Here is an 18805-nt window from a genome sequence, read left to right as displayed (position 1 = left end):
GTTGATTGCGTGTCGAGGTTTCCGTGTGTGCGAGCTAGATCGTGTCCCAGCCAGAGTCCCTGCGGAGGGGAGTTCACCACCTTCGTCGTTGCTCCGCTACTAGAAGTATTCCACTGCTACGAGTTGTTCCGCTGCTAGCATAGAGCAAGTGTAGTATCGCAGGCGTAGTGTCCCTGTGCTGATGTGATCTTTTGTAACATCTGACCCTTGTATTATTATTCTTGTAATAAGAGTTTATTTGTTCTATGTCAAGCAGCGTCGTATTCCAGAGAATTCTCGATCTCTGGGCTGGAATACGGGGCGTTCCGGTTTCTCTGAGTCGTGGTGCCACAACATGTCCTGGTGGTGAACGTGGTATGTGGAATATTGTATGGCGTGGCTTGGTTCCTCCTAAGATGAAAGTTTTTGCATGGAAGGTAATTACTGGTACACTAGCAACTAACTTAGAGAGGAATCGACGTCATATTGGTACAAGGGCAACATGTGGAATGTGTGGGCGAGAAGATGAATCGTCATTTCATGCTTTACTAGTCTGTCCTAACGCGGCAAGCTTATGGGACGCGATGAAGGACCGTTGGCCATTGCCGAACAGGTATGATATTGCATGTACGGGTGATGAATGGTTTCTTCACTTGCTTGCTGGTCAGCAGAGCAATGTCCAGGACATGATTATTATGGCGATCTGGAGGGTTTGGCATTTATGTATTGAAGTCATGCATGCCAAATCTATTCCACCGCGGAGGTGTCTTGTGATTATCTATGCAGCTATCTTAACTCTTTGCTACAAGTAGGCTGTATGGGTGTGGAAGAGGTGATCAAAGGTAAAGCTCCAAATGTTGATGGAACTAGTGATTGAGAAAACTCGGTCATCATCGCCATGCCTTCCTTGGTCGGCTCCTCCGCCGGGCTAGGTAGCTCTCTCTGTTGATGGTTCTTATTGTGCGGAAAACGGAGCTGCAGGATCAGGTATGGTTTTACGTGATGGCAAGGGTGATGTTATTTTTGCGGCTTACCGACTCGTTTATCACTGTAATGAGGCGCTGGAAACGGGGTTACATGCGATTATGGAAGGAGTAAGTCTCGCAATTCAACGGTCGAATCGACCAGTTCAGCTACAATCTGTTTGTTTGGCGGCTTTGTCAGCACTGTCTAATGATTCACTGGACAGATCAGCATATGGTCATCTCTTGGCTGAAATCAAAGGTTTACTAGAGAATAGGGTGTTTGTTCGTGTTCAAGTTTCTCGTGATCAAAACAAAGTTGCACATTGCTTAGCAAATTATGGTAGATCTGGGGATAGCACTGCGTGCTGGCTTAACCAATCCCCTTCTTTTATTTCTGAACTTGTTGCTAAGAATTGTAATTCTGTAAGTTTGGAACACCCTGTTTCCATCGCAAAAAAAAAGCTCTGATATCGGACTACATCTGAGGTGACTAAAACTACCACGCTCACTGAAAATATTGAAGGAGTATGGCCGAGCCACGTCGCTCATACCACGAAACTGCACAAGCGCCACCATCGGGGCGCCGCACCAAGCAGAAATCCGCCCGCGCATGATCAGATCAACACCACTCTACCCCCGGTACGATGACTGTCAGGGTGAAGATTGGCGTCGTGATCTCCTTGTCGGGGGAACGGAAGAATCCCGCCACCACCAGCACGGTGCAAGCAATGCCCGGTTGCGCCCTCGGGCGGCGGCGTGGGAAGGAGGGACGGGAGGTGACCTGCCTCTGGCGGCAGCTAGGGTTTCTCCGTGGGCGTCCGCGGGGCTACAGGGAAGTCGGGACGTCCTGTTGTCTTGTAGCTAGTTCTTTTTAAAGGTGATGAGGATGGAGTCAATAAGACAATAACAATCCAGGCATTGATTAACGATCCCAATACGCAAGGCAGTAAGCAGAGCTGCAAAAGAGAAAAGCGGGATTAAGCGAAGGTCCAACGAAGAAGCCCGATCGGGTGTAGGCGAATAGTTTTTGCACCCTTCTTTTTCGATGGATCCCTTTGTTCTTTTCATTTTTACAGAGCGGACAGAGGCAGGCCTACCATAAAGGCGTGGACGCGCCCCATGAAAGAAAACTAAACATGTGCATGCACGTCGAGAATTATTGTGGCGTTGCCAACCCGTAAAGCGCGAGGCATGCAGCATGTGGAACAAAAGCAGCCATGAAAGAACGTCCTGAGCTCCCTCCCTATGCCCCATCGCAGATTTGGCCGGCGGCATCGATCCCTTCCCTGCCTTCCTTCCTTGAGGCCACCAAACCAAACCTCCCCGCGGGTGGCGTCTAGTACGTGGTACCCCTACTCGTATCGCCGTACGCATGGCAAACCGAAAGAAGAAAATTCTGAATTGCGTCCAGGAGATACAAGAGGGTTTGCAGACAGAGACGCAGCTGCCTGCATTGCATCGACGAGAGATGTGGTATTTCCTTGTGGTCCACACAAGGCAGCTGCTGCGGGCTGAAACCGAGGAGGGCGAGGGAGGGAGGGAGGGGTACTACGTCCTCTCCTCGTGGCACGGACAAACATATGTCCCCCCCATGCGCAGAGTGCACAAAGCCACACTGCCGTGCCTAGTGCTGCAGATGACGCCAGGGGCGTTCCGGTAAAAGCGCACGCTGCCTAGATGCTCCTTGCTTTCGCTCGCTCGCTCGATCGGAGGATGTATAAACACCCATATATAGTAATCCCATACGCAGCGTAACGCATAACACCTAACTAAGCTAGGCTAACAAGCCAAAGCACAACGCGGGGAAGCAGGCGGGAGAGAGGGAGGTATACCTCGCTGCTTGGCCTCGATCTTCCATGGAGGAGCAAGGGGAGAGGGGGCTCCAGCTGCTGCTCCCCGCAGCCGCTGCTCGGGTGCTCCGGGAAGCGCCGGCCAGCGCCGCCACCGACCACCAGCAGCTGGACCTCGACCTGTCCATGAGCATTGGGCCGAGGCAGCAGCAGCTGCAGCTGCCACGGCCGGCGCCGCCGACTCCACCGGCGAACGAGAGCAGGAGAGCGGCGGCGACTGTGGCCGCCAGCGCTGCGACGGCGAGGCAGCTGCAGCAGCAGCAGGTGACGGTGGACGTCGGCGCCGTGAAGCAGCAGACGGCGGAGCAGGCGCGGATGGCGTCGGCGGAGCGCGCCTACGCGGAGCGCGTCCGGGAGCTGGCCAAGCGGGAGCTGGAGCTCGCCGAGAGGGAGTTCGCGCGCGCCAGGATGATCTGGGAGCGTGCCCGCGAGGAGGTGGAGCGGGTGGAGCGGATGAAGCAGATCGCCGCCAGGCGGCTCGGCTCCGCCGCGTCCGCCGCCGCGCTCGAGATCACCTGCCACGCCTGCATGCAGCGCTTCCATCCTTAATTAGGTCGACATGGTCGGTCGGAGATCGATGCTTCCTGCTCGCCATTGCTAGCTGTAACTCTCTCTCTCTCTCTCTCTATCTTTCTATCTCTCGTATCTCCTGTCTTGTGAGTGCCAGTCACCTTCTGTTTGAGACGATAATCATCTGGTTGATGCATGCAGCAAGGAAGCGGTTATTCCTCCTTACTCTATACATCGGGTGTACATGCTTAATTAGTTTTTTATTATGGAATGAGGGCGCATGCTTAATCGCAGCAGACTGCCTTATAATAAAGAAACAAGGGAGTAAACAACTGATGAGTTCAGAAACCAAACTAATTGTATATAATGCCAAGAAAAGCAGATTAACTGAATTAAAGAGTATATTTTCTCTCTTTGCTAGACAGAGGTTGGACGGATCCCTCTGTACTGTACTGTTGAGCTAGTGCGGTGACAGCAGTAGGTCTGACAAAAAATTAATATTGGCCATCAAGTTTGGATGATTTCAGCTCCTTTGGACATGCATGCTAGTGGACTGCCTCTCCTTCTCCTAGATGAACAAGGAAGATCAGGCAAGAAGCCAGATTTCATCCTGGTCAGCATGCAAACTGGTCTCAGGCACCTTAAATTGTTCACTGCGCTGCGTGTATGGCTACTCATAATGGCTCAACAGTGGGGAGAAAAGCAGAATGATGCCATACACAGAGAGACTGCAGTTGTGTTTGTTGGGTTATGTTTGTTTATGTCAGCAAAACGCAAGCTGACGCGCCGGGCTTTGACACCAATATATATACATGTGTATATACAGATACAGATACAGGTTTGCAGGAGGCGACCAGGTAGCCTGCCCGAACAGTGCCAGGTAAAGGATGGGAGTTGCAGGGCGCTGCAGGGATTGTACCCTGCCTGCACAGCCGACGCCGTTCAGTCATCGTCACCGATCCGAAAAATACGGTGACCACGACGGATGAGCCCCATGGTTTCAGAGAGAAATAAAAGTGCCGTAAATTCCTGTACGAATGCAGATGAGCCTGCAGGCAGTGGCAGCCAGCCAATGCCTGGATCGAATAAATCATATGAATTCTTTTTTTTAACTGAATCATATGAATTCTTGTTGGAATCAGGAGCGTATGCTAGCTTTGATCTTTGATCATCTTAACCTCTGCATTTCCAATGATCTGCTCCCTCACCTTGGTCGATTATGGAAGTATGGATAAGCTTGCAGCATGTGATTTCAAGGGAGGAAAATATTTCTTCTCAAAAAAGGGAGGAAAATATTTATCATGGTTGGCATTTTTCTTGCTTGTAAGACTAATTTAATTTGCACATGAGAATAGAGCAACTGAACTAGCTAGCTGGCTAGGTGTGTACTTGAATCTCTCAGCTGTCATCGCTAGGTCATCCACCATGAGCACATCTTCTCCCTGGACCAAGCAGCTCCCAGGCAAAAGGAGCCCCAGACAAAAGTTACCGGTGTTCATTGCACAGGCTCCTCCCCTACAAGCCAGGGATACAAACTTTTTTCAGAAGGTACCGCAGCGTAACGTCAGGAAAACATCATGAAATGCTACTGTAAAATCACATCCATGTTATATTTCTCTTGCTACTTTTTCACCCCGGCCGGCCATCTTTTCTCTACAAAGATTGCTGAATCATTCCCCCAGGCATGACAACATTATTGTCCTTATCATTGATGCAGTGCAAGTTTCTCCACAAGGCTAACTATATTATCCATCTCAAGGGGGGGAAAACTACTACGTATTATAGAACAAGACAGTCTACACTCCTTAGTCAAAACCATCCAAAACCCGGTTATTTTTTTAATTAAGTGGTGTTCAAAACTTCAAATTGGTACACGACCGATTCCATGGTTCAGAGTCAAACAGAGCATCATAGTTCAGGGTCTAGGATGGCCTTCTTTCCTTTTGTTAAATGACTGCACACAGTTATGCTGACTATAAGAGTACAAAACCTTACTTTAACACACTTCGCAAACTTTTGTGATCGTGCAGCAAATTAAATGTCGAAAACAGAAGGAGAAAAGACAAATTGAATTTGAGCTTAAAATATAATTTGGGTTTGATGTACTTCTTTTGCCAATGAAGATGTGTTTGATGAATCAAGAACTGCATTCTCATATGTGTATGGAAGAATTGCATGGTTATTCGGTACCTGAACAGGAGAGTTTCAAGTTGTCACCAACTGAAAATTTTCACCGATATAGCGCCATCCTTTAATACTACATGTTTTTTTCTTCGAAAAGGAGGTTAATATTTCATTCATGTTGGAATGGAAAACATAACAGCAGTTTCAGTATAATCACCATCAACCGATTCTTGAAACGCTGTGTTAATTTCTTACCCTGCAAAAAAAATGGAAATGGAACTGTTCATCGCCAAGGTATACGACGATACAGTTAGATTCTCCGTGTCAGCCCTTCCATGTAAGTCCAGAATCAGTGATCATGAACAATAAGGAATATATATTCAAGGGAACCATGACAACTCATATGATCCAAAACTAGGAATTCTCCACACAGAAGCAAACAGATGATCACTCACTAGCATGGAGCTATCCGCCTACAACCCCTGAAAAGACAAAGGAAAAGAAACAAAGAAGAAGCTGAAAAAGACTGGATTCAGATTGACATGAACAGATACATACATCGATGCATGATGCTGCATAGTGAAGCACAGATGCGGCTCTCATGGTCAAGGGGACGACATGATTTGTATATATCCCATTTCACAGGAGGCTTCCGAAAGTACATCTTCCAGAGCGGCGATGTACGTTTTAACATGCAAGAACAATCCGAGGGCAGCGTACAGGGACCATCAGTAAAATAAAAAATAGTAAAAATAATTTTAAAAAAATATTTGAACTTTTTTGGCACCAAAAATGCGCAACTTTTCTTGGCTTCTGCAATTTTATGGTGATATGACATCAGAGGAGCTGTGGACAGAAAAAAAAACAAGACTTGGAATTTTGTGGGAGGTTCAAAATTTTCTTCTTTTTTTCTGCCGGGAGCTCCCCCAATGTCACATTATCAATTTTGCACGCACATATAAAACTTGTTCGTATATAATGTGCAAAATTCAGATTAAAAAATATTTTTACTATTTTATTTGGATTTAATGTTCATTCAGGAGCGGATGAGCTCGTGATCAGCTACGGATTTTCGGAACAATGAGGGCAGCATTTTAGTGCAAGCGAATAAAAAGAAAAGATAGCAATGTACGCTGCTGATGAGAGCGACATGGCATGTAATCAGTGTGGCGAGAGGTGCAGGATTCGCTTGACGATGAACAGAGGAAACCGCGGTGACCACCCGCAGGCCCGCCACGCATGTGCTGGTGCATGAGCTTTGCACCAAACAATGTGTCGGCCCACGGGGCCCATGTAGCATGTGCGATGCAGGTTCAAGCAAGCCCTCGAGAGGCTAGCTAACCCACATGGAGACAAGCAAGACCATGAGCTAACCAGTGGACGTGGGAACTGAACCGGTAGCCCTCGATTGGTTAATCAGGAACCGTATGAAGAGAATCCCAAGTTGAGTGAGTCCCATGAATGCACAAGCTTGAGGTGACGGATCAACCACTGCTCCTGGCAAAGAGATGGCGACACAAAGGGCTTCATGATCACTGTAAAGTGATAATGTGCTGATGAGGTCCTTGAAGCCGGGCAGAGCGCACCGGTGATAACATGGGATGTGTGTCGTGTAAACTGCAGACCGCAGCATAGCTTGGAAGGGCACAGAGGTGGTCTTCGGTAAAGTGTGGTGACCACCCATCAACAATTTATTCGGAGAGGACTAAAAATAACAGATTTTACTGTGAATAGTGGCGTAATTTGAACGATGTTTAAACTCGCGCACTTAATGTTGCATAGCTGAATAGACGCTTTTAGAAGCTGAATAGATTACATGCATACACCTTTCATCTCCTAGACTCTTTGCTAATCCTATACTTCACTAACACCCTGTGACGCACCCATACGATATGATACATGGACTGAGACACGGCTATACAACGATACGTCGAGTACCTCATTTGTTGCATATGTCTCTGTTCAAGTCCTGAAAGATCATCAATGCCCCCAACCATCGTGGTGTTTGCAAAAGGCCAAAATACAGCATAAGCTAGTACTCTCTCTGTTCCTAAATATATTTTTTTTTAGAGATTTCAAGTGGACTACATATTTTAGAGTGTAGATTCACTCATTTTACTCCGTATGTAGTCACTTGTTTAAATCTCTAGAAAGACAAATATTTAGGAATGAAGGGAGTACGTAATATTAAACACTTTAGCTATATGGAAGTCGCCTGAATTTTAAACATGGGTCAGTCAATTTCTTGGCCATTGATTCTTGTTCTGAGATTCATGCTGATTTTTATTTCTGAATTGTTTTGTGAGCTGTTTGGACTGACCACATATTCAGCTCAGTTGGTATTCCACTGGGTTGAAGCCCATTAGGTGTACCACCCAGCCCACCTCTTTCCCTTTCTTTTTTTCTTTCTGTTTTTATGTGTTCTTCTTTTGTTATTTGTTTTTCTTCATATTTTTTCTTCTTTTGTACATATTTTTGGGATGTTGGGTAAGTGTAAATAAATGTACACACAATATAATATGTGATATGTGCGAAAATTGCACTATTACATGATTGTTGTTTGCATACTACAAAAGTACAATTTTAGTGTCAAGTTGTGCATAATTTTTTTAATTTTTTTCATTATATTTATTCTAAAGTGAAATACCAATGGTACTAATTCATTGTTTCTTATATAACTTTCTTATTTAAATTTTTATTTAGTTTTATTTCCTTTTCTTTTTCTTAAAGGGTATTGTCGATGTCACTAATTCAATTTTCTTTATACAACTTCATTATTTTTATTTTTATTCGGTTATTATTTTTATTTTCATTCATTTTAAGGGTAATATCAATGCCACTACTTCATTCTTTCTTAGGAAATTCCTTTTTTTAATCCACAATCGTATACTTATTTCTGCATATTATAGAAAACTGCAATTTTTAAATATATTATGTGCAAATTTTGTCATTGTTTTTTTAGTTTATTGTTTCTTAAAAGGTAATACCAATGTTCATTCTTCTTTACAAAAGTTTATTATTTTGATTTTGATTTAGTTTTATTTTATTATCTTTCTTCTTAAAGGGTAATACCAATGCCACTCATTCATTCTTCCTTGGAAAACCTTATTGTTTTCATTTTATTTACTTTTTTCTTAAAGAGTAATACCAATGCCAGTAATGCTCTATTTCTTGGAAACTTTGGTGTTTTAATTATTTTTGTTTTATTTTATTTCATCTCTTCTTTAATGATAACACCAATGTCACAAATTCATATCTTTTAGGATACTTCCTTTTTCATGGAAATTGCACTATTATATTCTTATTCTTGCATATTATCAAAATACACAATTTCTATATTAATTGTTCACAATTTTTTAATTTTTTTATTTATTATTTTATTTCTTGGTAAAGGGTAAACCAATGACGCTAATTCATTCTTTCTTTTAGAACTTCAATGTTTTGATTTTTTTTTCAGTTTTATTTCATTTTATTTCTTCTTTAAGGGTAATACCAATAAAACTAATTCATTCCTAATTAGAAAACTTTTTTTTCAAAATTTTACTATTATATAATTATTTTGCATGTTATTTAAAAGCGCAATTTCTGTGCAAAATGTGTGCAAATTTTGCCATTATTTGTATTTTTTCCTTTCTTTCTTCTTAAATGGTAATACCGATGAAACTAATTCGGTATTCCTTAGAAAACTTGGTTATTTTGATTATGTTTTATTTTTATTTATTTTTATTTTTCTTGAAGGGTAATACCAATTACATTAATTCATTCCTTCTTAGGAAACTTTCTTTATGTGAATATTTTACAATTATTCGTTTATTCTTTCATATTGTAAAAAGCATAGTTTTGGGGTAAATTGTGTGTAAATTTGACATTTTTCTTTCTTAAAAGGTAGTTCCATTACCAGTAATTGATTTTTTCTTAGGAAACTTCATTATTCTCATTTGTACAAGTAGAGACGCCATGGATCGAATACCAATGACACTAATTCATTATTTCTTTAGAGAACTTCATTTAAAAAACACAATCCACTATTATATGTTTTTACTTGCATATTATAACAAAGCGCAATTCCTGTGTAAATTGTGTGTAGGTTTTTTCTTTTTGGATTTAGTTTTTGTTCATTTTATTTCTTTTTTAAGGGTAATGTCAATGCAGCTAGTTCACCCTTTCTTAAAAAAACTTGATTTTTTTTTCCTTTAGAAAAGGTAGTGTCAATGCCACTAATTTATTGTTGCTTAGAAAACTTCATTATTTTACTTTTGCTTTACTTATTTTTCATTGTGTTTCTTCTGAAAGGGTAATAACAATGCCACTAATTCATTCTTTTTTAGAAAAGTTCATTACTTTGTTTTGGTTTTAGTTTTTATTTCATTTTTCTTTCTACTGAAAGGGTAATACCAATTCCACTAATTCATTTTTACTTAGAAAACTTTATTATTTTAATATTATTTTATTGTTTTATTTTATTTATTCTTGAATGGTAATACAAAAGCCACTAATTCATTTCTTCTTAGGACACTTCACTTTTCTGCAAAAAATCCGCTATTATATGCTTATTCTTTCGTATTTACAATCTAATAGTGCAATTTTCTTCATCTCTAATCTAATATTTTGTGAGACATATTTTATTGTTATTGTCGGTAGCAGCTTAAAGGTGAAGAATGTTTGTGCGGTGCCTTTATCAGAACGATTGGTCCCCAATTCGAGTCCGAAGTTTTGTTGCTTTCATAAGAATATTTTGAATATTCAGTATGGCATGTGTAACTTACCGAAATAATTCTAATAGTAAGCTGTCTAGTGTGATGATTTTACTAGAGATAAATGAGTTAGAAATATGGGTTTAAATACACTCTTCTCTCCCTTCAAAATGATATATATGTATGTATATCTATATGTACATGTGTGTGTATACATGTATTGTCTGCATGTCTATATAAATAAGTATACATGTGTGAGATTGCACATATAGTAACTTTTTTTTTGAGGGGTTGCACTTATAGTAACTAATTATTGCATGCAAATATGTGTGAGAATGCTATCTTTTAGCCACATACAAAGGCTTTTTTTTAGCATCTTCCACATTTTTCTTTTCCACATACAAAGGCTTGGTCAACAATATGCTAGAGCAGCCCGTACTGGACTGAGCAGCCCGTAGTCAACAATTCGCAGTCACATGTTTTTTTTAGGTAAAAACCCCCTCATATATATTAACCCAGAATGTTCAGGGGGATAGTTACAAGGTCATGTGGGGTGCCAAACCACACATGGCGACCAAAATCAAGGGAAATAGCATATCTAGCTAGCAGATGAGCCTCGAAATTACTCTTCCTACTCTCAAAACGGAACCTGCAGGCCTCAAACTGTTGGGGAACGTAGTAATTTCAAAATTTTCCTACGCACACGCAAGATCATGGTGATGCATAGCAACGAGAGGGGAGAGTGTTGTCCACGTACCCTCGTAGACCAAAAGCGGAAGCGTTATATCAACGCGGTTGATGTAGTCGTACGTCTTCACGATCCGACCGATCCAAGCACCATTACTCCGGCACCTTCGAGTCCTTGGCACACGTTCAGCTCGATGACGATCCCCGGGCTCCGATCCAGCAAAGCATCAGGGAGGAGTTCCGTCAGCACGACGGCGTGGTGACGCTCTTGATGTTCTACCATCGCAGGGCTTCGCCTAAGCACCGCTACAATATGACCGAGGTGGAATATGGTGGAGGGAGGCACCGCACACGGCTAAGGAACGATTACGAAGATCAACTTGTGTGTCTAGAGGTGCCCCCCTGCCCCCGTATATAAAGGAGCAAGGGGGGAGGGGGCGGCCGGCCTAGGAGGGGGCGCGCCAAGGGGAGTCCTACTCCCACCGGGAGTAGGACTCCCTCCTTCCTTGTTGGAGTAGGAGAAGGGGAAAGAGGGGGAGAGGAAGAAGGAAAAGGGGGCTGCGCTCCTTGTCCAATTCGGACCAGAGGGGGGCGTAGGCCTCCTTCCTTTTGGCCTCTCTCCTCTATTCCCGTATGGCCCAATAAGGCCCATATACTCCCCGGCGAATTCCCGTAACTCTCCGGTACTCCGAAAAATACCCAAATCACTCGGAACCTTTCTGAAGTCCGAATATAGTCGTCTAATATATCGATCTTTACGTCTCGACCATTTCGAGACTCCTCGTCATGTCCCCGATCTCATCCGGGACTCCGAACTCCTTCGGTACATCAAAACTCATAAACTCATACTATAACTGTCATCGAAACCTTAAGCGTGCGGACCCTACGGTTCGAGAACAATGTATACATGACCGAGACACGTCTCCGGTCAATAACCAATAGCGGAAACTGGATGCTCATATTGGCTCCTACATATTCTATGAAGATCTTTATCGGTCAGACCGCATAACAACATACGCTGTTCCCTTTGTCTTCGGTATGTTACTTGCCCGAGATTCGATCGTCGGTGTCTCAATACCTAGTTCAATATCGTTACCGGCAAGTCTCTTTACTCGTTCCGTAATACATCATCTCGCAACTAACTCATTAGTTGCAATGCTTGCAAGGCTTATGTGATGTGCATTACCGGGAGGGCCCAGAGATCCCTCTCCGACAATCGGAGTGACAAATCCTAATCTCGAAATACGCCAACCCAACATGTACCTTTGGAGACACCTGTAGAGCTCCTTTATAATCACCCAGTTACGTTGTGAAGTTTGGTAGCACACAAAGTGTTCCTCCGACAAACAGGAGTTGCATAATCTCATAGTCATAGGAACATGTATAAGTCATGAAGAAAGCAATAGCAACATACTAAACGATCGGGTGCTAAGCTAATGGAATGGGTCATGTCAATCAGATCATTCATCTAATGATGTGATCCCGTTAATCAAATGACAACTCATGTCTATGGCTAGGAAACATAACCATCTTTGATCAACGAGCTAGTCAAGTAGAGGCATACTAGTGACACTCTGTTTGTCTATGTATTCACACATGTATCATGTTTCCGGTTAATACAATTCTAGCATGAATAATAAACATTTATCATGAAATAAGGAAATAAATAATAACTTTATTATTGCCTCTAGGGCATATTTCCTTCACAAACTCACCTTTCCTAGCCCGAATCTCTTTGATAATAGCTCCGTTTTTTCCTCCAGACTCTTCTTCAATTTCTTTTACCACGGGTTGGCAGTCCGAAGCAATGAAAAGATGGTGTTCACCTAAATCCAGAGCCAGAGATAAAGCCTCCCTGCATGCCAATGTTTCAAGCGTTGGAGGATCTGTTAAATGATATACCATTGCCGATGCTCCCAAGAACAGACCCCTCTCATCCCTGCATAAAGCAGCAGCCGAACCCCTCCCCTGGTGGGAAGAAACAGCAGCATCAACATTTATTTTTGAGAACCCCGCCGGAGGAGGAACCCATGGATCGCGGACACTGCGAGAAATTACTGAACTTGTTTGGGTGTGTCTCCTTGGAGTCTCAAACAGAGCTAGATCATCGATGAACCTCTGAATAAACAGATGAGTTGACATAGGGGATTGGAACTCCGCCTTGTGGATAGCCTTTCGTCGCGCAAACCAGATCGCCCAAAGAGTGACTGTCATTTGCAGGAATTCCACGTGTGACAATGACGCTTTCAGAGAAAACAGCCAGTTCCTGGCGTGGCCCTCATTTGTATGCACCATGTGCTCTACCATATCTGAATTAGCCAAGGCCCAAACACATCTGGAGGGCGAGCATTCCAATAGTGCATGCTTCCAAGAATCTTCCATGCCGCACAAGCTGCACCTCGGATTATTAGCCATTTGCCGTTGTGCTCTGACATCGTTCGTTGGCAAAGAATGAAGAGCGAGTCTCCATAAATATAATTTGAGCTTGGCTGGGACTTGGGTACCCCAAAGAGCGACCCAGTCCTTTGCAGTCTGTTCATTAGTTGAAGATTCCGCTGCCTCCTCCAACCAGCTACCTCTAGTAAATTTCGTGTGAACCAACATTTTGTATGCAGAGCGAACTGTAAAAATGCCTTTTTTTCTCCTTGCTCCAGGACCAAAAATCCTGAATCTGTCGTGTACATAAAGGTATCTGTAGGATAGTTTCAGCGTCCATTGGCAAAAAAGTATCTCGGATTAGCTCCTCCTTCCAGCTAGCAGCCGTATGATCGATTAGCTCACTAACCAGAATAGGCCCTGAGATCGGTGGTGAAGTAATTGGCCTCATCGTTGTATCTCTCGGGAGCCAATTGTGCTGCCATATATCAGTGCTTGACCCATTACCAATTCTGCGTATAAGCCCTTGGGCAAGTACATCTCTTCCTTCAAGCACAGATCGCCATATCTGTGAAGGATGACTTCCCAGAGATGCATCTAAAATCGATGATTGCAGGAAGTATACACTTTTCAAAATTCTAGCACTTAGTGTATTTGGGTCCTGAAGCACCCTCCAAGCTTGTCTAGCTAAAAGTGCTAAATTGAATAGTTCCAGGTCACGAAAACCCAGACCTCCCATGAATCTTGGTCTAGACATTACGTCCCAAGATACCCATGCAACCTTTCGAACTCCGTTCTTGCTTCCCCACCAGAATTTGCGGATGATCGAATTGATGTGTTCACAAAGGCCCCTTGGGAGTTTAAAGCACGACATCGAGTATACCGGAATAGCTTGAACGACAGACTTGATCAACACCTCTTTGCCTCCAACTGATAACAACTTTTCAAGCCACCCATGTACTTTCTTCCAGACTCTATCTTTGAGATACTTGAAAGTACCATTTTTGGATTTACCAACATCAGACGGCATGCCAAGGTATCTATCATTTAAGGCTTCTTTAGTAACACCGAGAGAAGTCATAACCTCCTCCCTCAGGTTTTCTGGGCATCCCTTACTAAAGAACACTGAGGACTTGTCACGATTAATTTTTTGGCCTGAGGCATTACAATATATATCCAGTAGGTTTGATAACTCTTCCGCCCCTTCACGGCTTGCTTTAAAGAACAGCAGGCTGTCATCAGCAAAAAGAAGGTGACTTACTGCTGGGGCAGTGTCCGCCACTTTAATCCCACACAAAGATGACTGAACATTAGCTTTCAAGAGGCACGAAAGGCCCTCTGTTGCCAGCAAGAATAGATAGGGTGAAAGAGGATCTCCCTGACGGATACCTCTTGAGGGTTTGAACTCATCAAGCTTTTTACCATTAAACAACACTGAGAAAGTTACCGAGCTCACCATACTCATTACCACAGAGATCCACTGGGGGTTAAAACCCAACTTGGTCATGATTGCTTCAAGATAAGCCCATTCCACGCGGTCATAGGCCTTCATCATGTCCAACTTCAAAGCGCAAAACCTGTGTTTCTTCGCCTTATTCCTTTTCATACAGTGTAGGCATTCATATGCAGAAATAATGTTGTCAGTGATTAAATGTCCAGGTACGAAAGCTGATTGTTCCTCTGAGATTATCTCTGGCAAAACCTGCTTAAGACGGTTTGCTACCACCTTGGAAGCAATCTTGTAAAGCACATTACATAAACTGATCGATCGGAATTGCGAGAGAGTGGAGGGGTTGGATACCTTAGGAATAAGAACTAGGACGGTGTCATTTATGGAGGCAGGGCTCTCCATCCCCCAATAATACGAAGAACTGCATCCATCACATCATCACCACAGACCTCCCAATTATGTTGAAAAAACTGAGCTGGAAAGCCATCAGGCCCCGGAGCCTTTTGAGGAAACATCTAAAAGAGGGCACTTTTTATCTCATCCCTCGTATACGCTGCTGTAAGAACAGCATTCATGGCCTCGGTGACCTTCACAGGGACAGAATCAATAACCTTATGCATGTCACTCACCCCTTCTGATTGAAATAATGATGCATAGAAATCTGTCACCATAGCCTCAAGTAGCGTCGGATCCTCAATAGTTAGCCCGTTTGCTGCTGCCAAACTTTTAATCAAGTTTCTCCTCCTTCTCTTGTTTGCCCTTTGGTGAAAAAAGAACGTGTTTTTGTCGCCCGCCGATAGCCATTCTATTCGTGCCCTTTGCCTCCACATGATCTCTTCACGGTGGTACAATTCTACAAAGTTGTCATTAATCTTTAGCTCCAAATGATCAGGACCGATTCTGTTACTTATTTTTCTAAGCCGGTCCAACTCGGACTTCAGCTCTTTTATTTTCCTTCTGACTGAGCCAAAAGTGTCTGCCTCCCATCGCCGAAGATCGGATGACAGCATTTGTAGTTTCTCTCGCACCACCTCTACCGGGTTTCCCTGCACTTGTCTGTTCCAACCACATGTGATCATGTCCGGCAGCTGAGGGTGAGTCTCCCACATCGCTTCATAGCGAAAAACCCGAGGTGTTTTGGCTCGTCCTGCAAGTGACTCATCATTTAAACACAATCTCACAACCAAATGGTCAGAGCATGCTGCAACTTCATGTGAGACTGCTACGTTTGGGAAAATTGCTGTCCAGGTTGGGGTTGCCAAGGCTCGGTCCAACCTGACCCGTGTATATGAGCCGCCTGCCACTTTCTTCTCGAAAGTCCAAGGCGTTCCAGTGTATCCTAAATCTTGGAAAGAACAGATATCTGCTGCATCACGGAACGCATCTATTTGTGCTTGACTTCGTGGCCCAATCCCATCGTGTTCATGAAGATGTAAAACCTCGTTAAAGTCACCAATACTTAGCCAAGGCAGATTACTTGTCGAAGACAAATTTTTTAGAATGTCCCAAGTATGGTGCCGCTCCTCTGTTTGTGCTTCACCATAAACCAAAGTTAAACGCCAAGGATTAGGGCCTAGACTGTCAACAGAAGCATCAATATGATACTGAGAATAACTCAAAATATCTAACTTTATTTCTTTATTCCAGAAAATACCAAGCCCACCCTCCTACCGGAGCTACTAACAACATAACTGCAGTCACATGTAGTCACGTTAATTACGCACATGCTAGAGCAGCCCATACTGACTGAGTAGCCCATAGTCCAGCTTGAATAAAATTAAACGGCAATGCTTGATCACATCCACCTGTGTGGAGGGGAGCGCTTATAAGGCCAACTTCACCGTGCGACCCCAAACGGATGTCCATTTTGTCCGGATTTTATCCGTTTGGGTAGGGCGATGGGGTCGTGTCCGGGCTTGTCTTGGAATGCGGTGGCCGTGCGCCCAGCGCGCGGACGCATCCCGACCGCATCTTGTCCGCGTACATTTTTCTTTGCAAGTCCTTGACTTCTTTTCATCATTCATTTTCGGTACATAAAAAATAAATCATCACATTTTGACTAGTAAAGCAAGACCAAAGAAAATAAGAACAATAATAATACATTTTAGAAGATAGCCAACTTCCATAACTGCCCCCTTGAGTTGGGTTATGGCCTTCTCGATGCACTCATTGTTGATCTGTGGAGGAGGCTCGATCTGGCATCCTCCTTTCTTTTTCAAGCCAGAAGTAGATGTTGCTTCCTCAGACCTAGTCTTGTGTCTAGCCTCTAATCTAGCAACAAGTGCACTTATCTCATTTTACAGCCTCTATGCTAGCTAAAAGTGCATGAACATGTACTAAATTTCGCTCTATCAATATATCGATGTACTCTTCTTCCCAATATCAAAACTTGCATCCATTCTACACAACAAAATTTGAAGTTAGCACAACTAGTCAAATCTAGAGCACAAACCGAAGCTAAAAAAAGCGCATACCCCATCGTTTAAGCACTTGATGAACTGTGACGCCCTCGATTCAATCGTACACTAATCATACACGCAAATGTGTACGATCAAGATCAAGGACTCACGGGAAGATATCACAACACAACTCTATACACAAATTAAAATAATACAAGCTTTATATTACAAGCCAGGGGCCTCGAGGGCTCGAATACATAAGCTCGAAAACACAAGATTCAGCGGAAGCAACAATATCTGAGTACAGACATGAGTTAGACAAGATTGCCTTAAAAAGGCTAGCACAAAAACAGAAATGATCGAAAAGGCAAGGCCTCCTGCCTGGGAGCCTCCTAACTACTCCAAGTCGTCAGCGGTCTTCACGTAGTATTAGGCATCCTTCGGGTAGTAGTAGTCATCAGTGGCATCGTCTGGCTTTTGGGATCCGTCATCTGGACGCAATAATCGGGTATGGGGGAAAAGAAGTAGCAAAGCAACCGTGAGTACTCATCCAAAGTACTCGCAAGACTTACATCAGATCTAAACTAAGTATGCATCTGTATCAAAGGAATGGGTTGTATATGTGGACTGGGCTGCAGAAATGCTAGAATAGGGAGAAGGCTTAGTCCTATCGAAGACTAGCATCTTCTGGAAACCACCATCTTGCAGCAACAGGAGGGAGTAGAGTAGCATAAAGTAAAGTAGTAGTAGTGTTATCAACCTCGGCCAGAGATCCTTTCTCGACTCCATGCGAGAAAGCAATCCCAAAGTCATACTATCCAGTTATCATCACAATCCAATTCTCATCAGCATCCAGTTCTCATCACAAGTATCCAGTTCTAGTTGTATCGATCGGGATACAACTCCAAGTGTCCGTTACCGTAGGACAGGCTATCGATAGATGTTTTCTTCCCTGCAGGGGTGCACCAACTTACCCACCACGCTCGATTAACTCCGGCCGGACACACTTTCCTGGGTCATGCCCGGCCTCGGCCAAACAATATGCCGCAACCCGACCTAGGCTTAATAGAGAGGCCAGCACGCCGGACTAAACATATGCCCCCAGGGGTCATGGGCCATCTCCCCGGGAACTCCTGCACGTTGCGTACGCGGCTGGTGAGCAGACCTAGCTACCTCCTTCAACAAGGTAGGTGCTTTCCAGTCCACCCGGCGCGCGCCGCTCAGTCGCTAACGTCTATTAAGCTTCGGCTGATGTATACGACGCTGAACGCCCATACTATGCCCACGTGATGGTTAGTGCTATCAGGCCAGAGGCCCCTCGGATCAAATATCCAAATCGTAGTGGATTAGGAACGCGCGGTAACGAGCAGAGACTCATGATCGATGTGACCCCGTCGCCCCGTCTCGAGTACTTGCGACAAGGGCTAAGAATGCTCGGCCACGCCTCGTAAGTATCTCGCGGGCACCTTCCAGGTCAACCCGACTCCACATCACCCGCTATTAAGCTCGTGCGGGTACCCCTCAGGGTCGACCCATCTTTAGTAACATGGCTCAGTGTAAAGTCATAGTAACCATAATAACTGTGTGTCTAACACCAAAGGGAAAACCCGAGGAATCACCCCCGGTGAATTCCACTCGATGTTGTCATCAACGTAAGAGGATCCACCCTCGAGGTTCACGTTTGATGGGTTGCACGATACAGCCGTAACGGAAGTGGTTAAGGAGGAAATCACCCTTGATGACCTCGACCATATAGCTACACTACGGAGAT

The 18805-nt window shown here is 43.9% G+C and overlaps 1 protein-coding gene across 1 annotated transcript; it reads left to right on the top strand.

Annotated features, from left to right (window-relative positions):
• The first annotated feature begins 2578 nt into the window (after positions 1 to 2578).
• LOC125537786 (protein indeterminate-domain 16) lies at positions 2579 to 3534 on the top strand. Its single transcript, XM_048701095.1, has one exon. It carries the CDS (start codon positions 2801 to 2803, stop codon positions 3341 to 3343), a length of 543 nt encoding a protein of 180 aa, XP_048557052.1. The 5' UTR covers positions 2579 to 2800; the 3' UTR covers positions 3344 to 3534.
• The last annotated feature ends 15271 nt before the right edge of the window (positions 3535 to 18805 follow it).

This window comes from Triticum urartu, chromosome 2 (genome assembly GCF_003073215.2).
Source record: "Triticum urartu cultivar G1812 chromosome 2, Tu2.1, whole genome shotgun sequence".
Classification (NCBI taxonomy): domain Eukaryota; kingdom Viridiplantae; phylum Streptophyta; class Magnoliopsida; order Poales; family Poaceae; genus Triticum; species Triticum urartu.
This window is presented reverse-complemented; position numbering and strand designations above follow the sequence as displayed.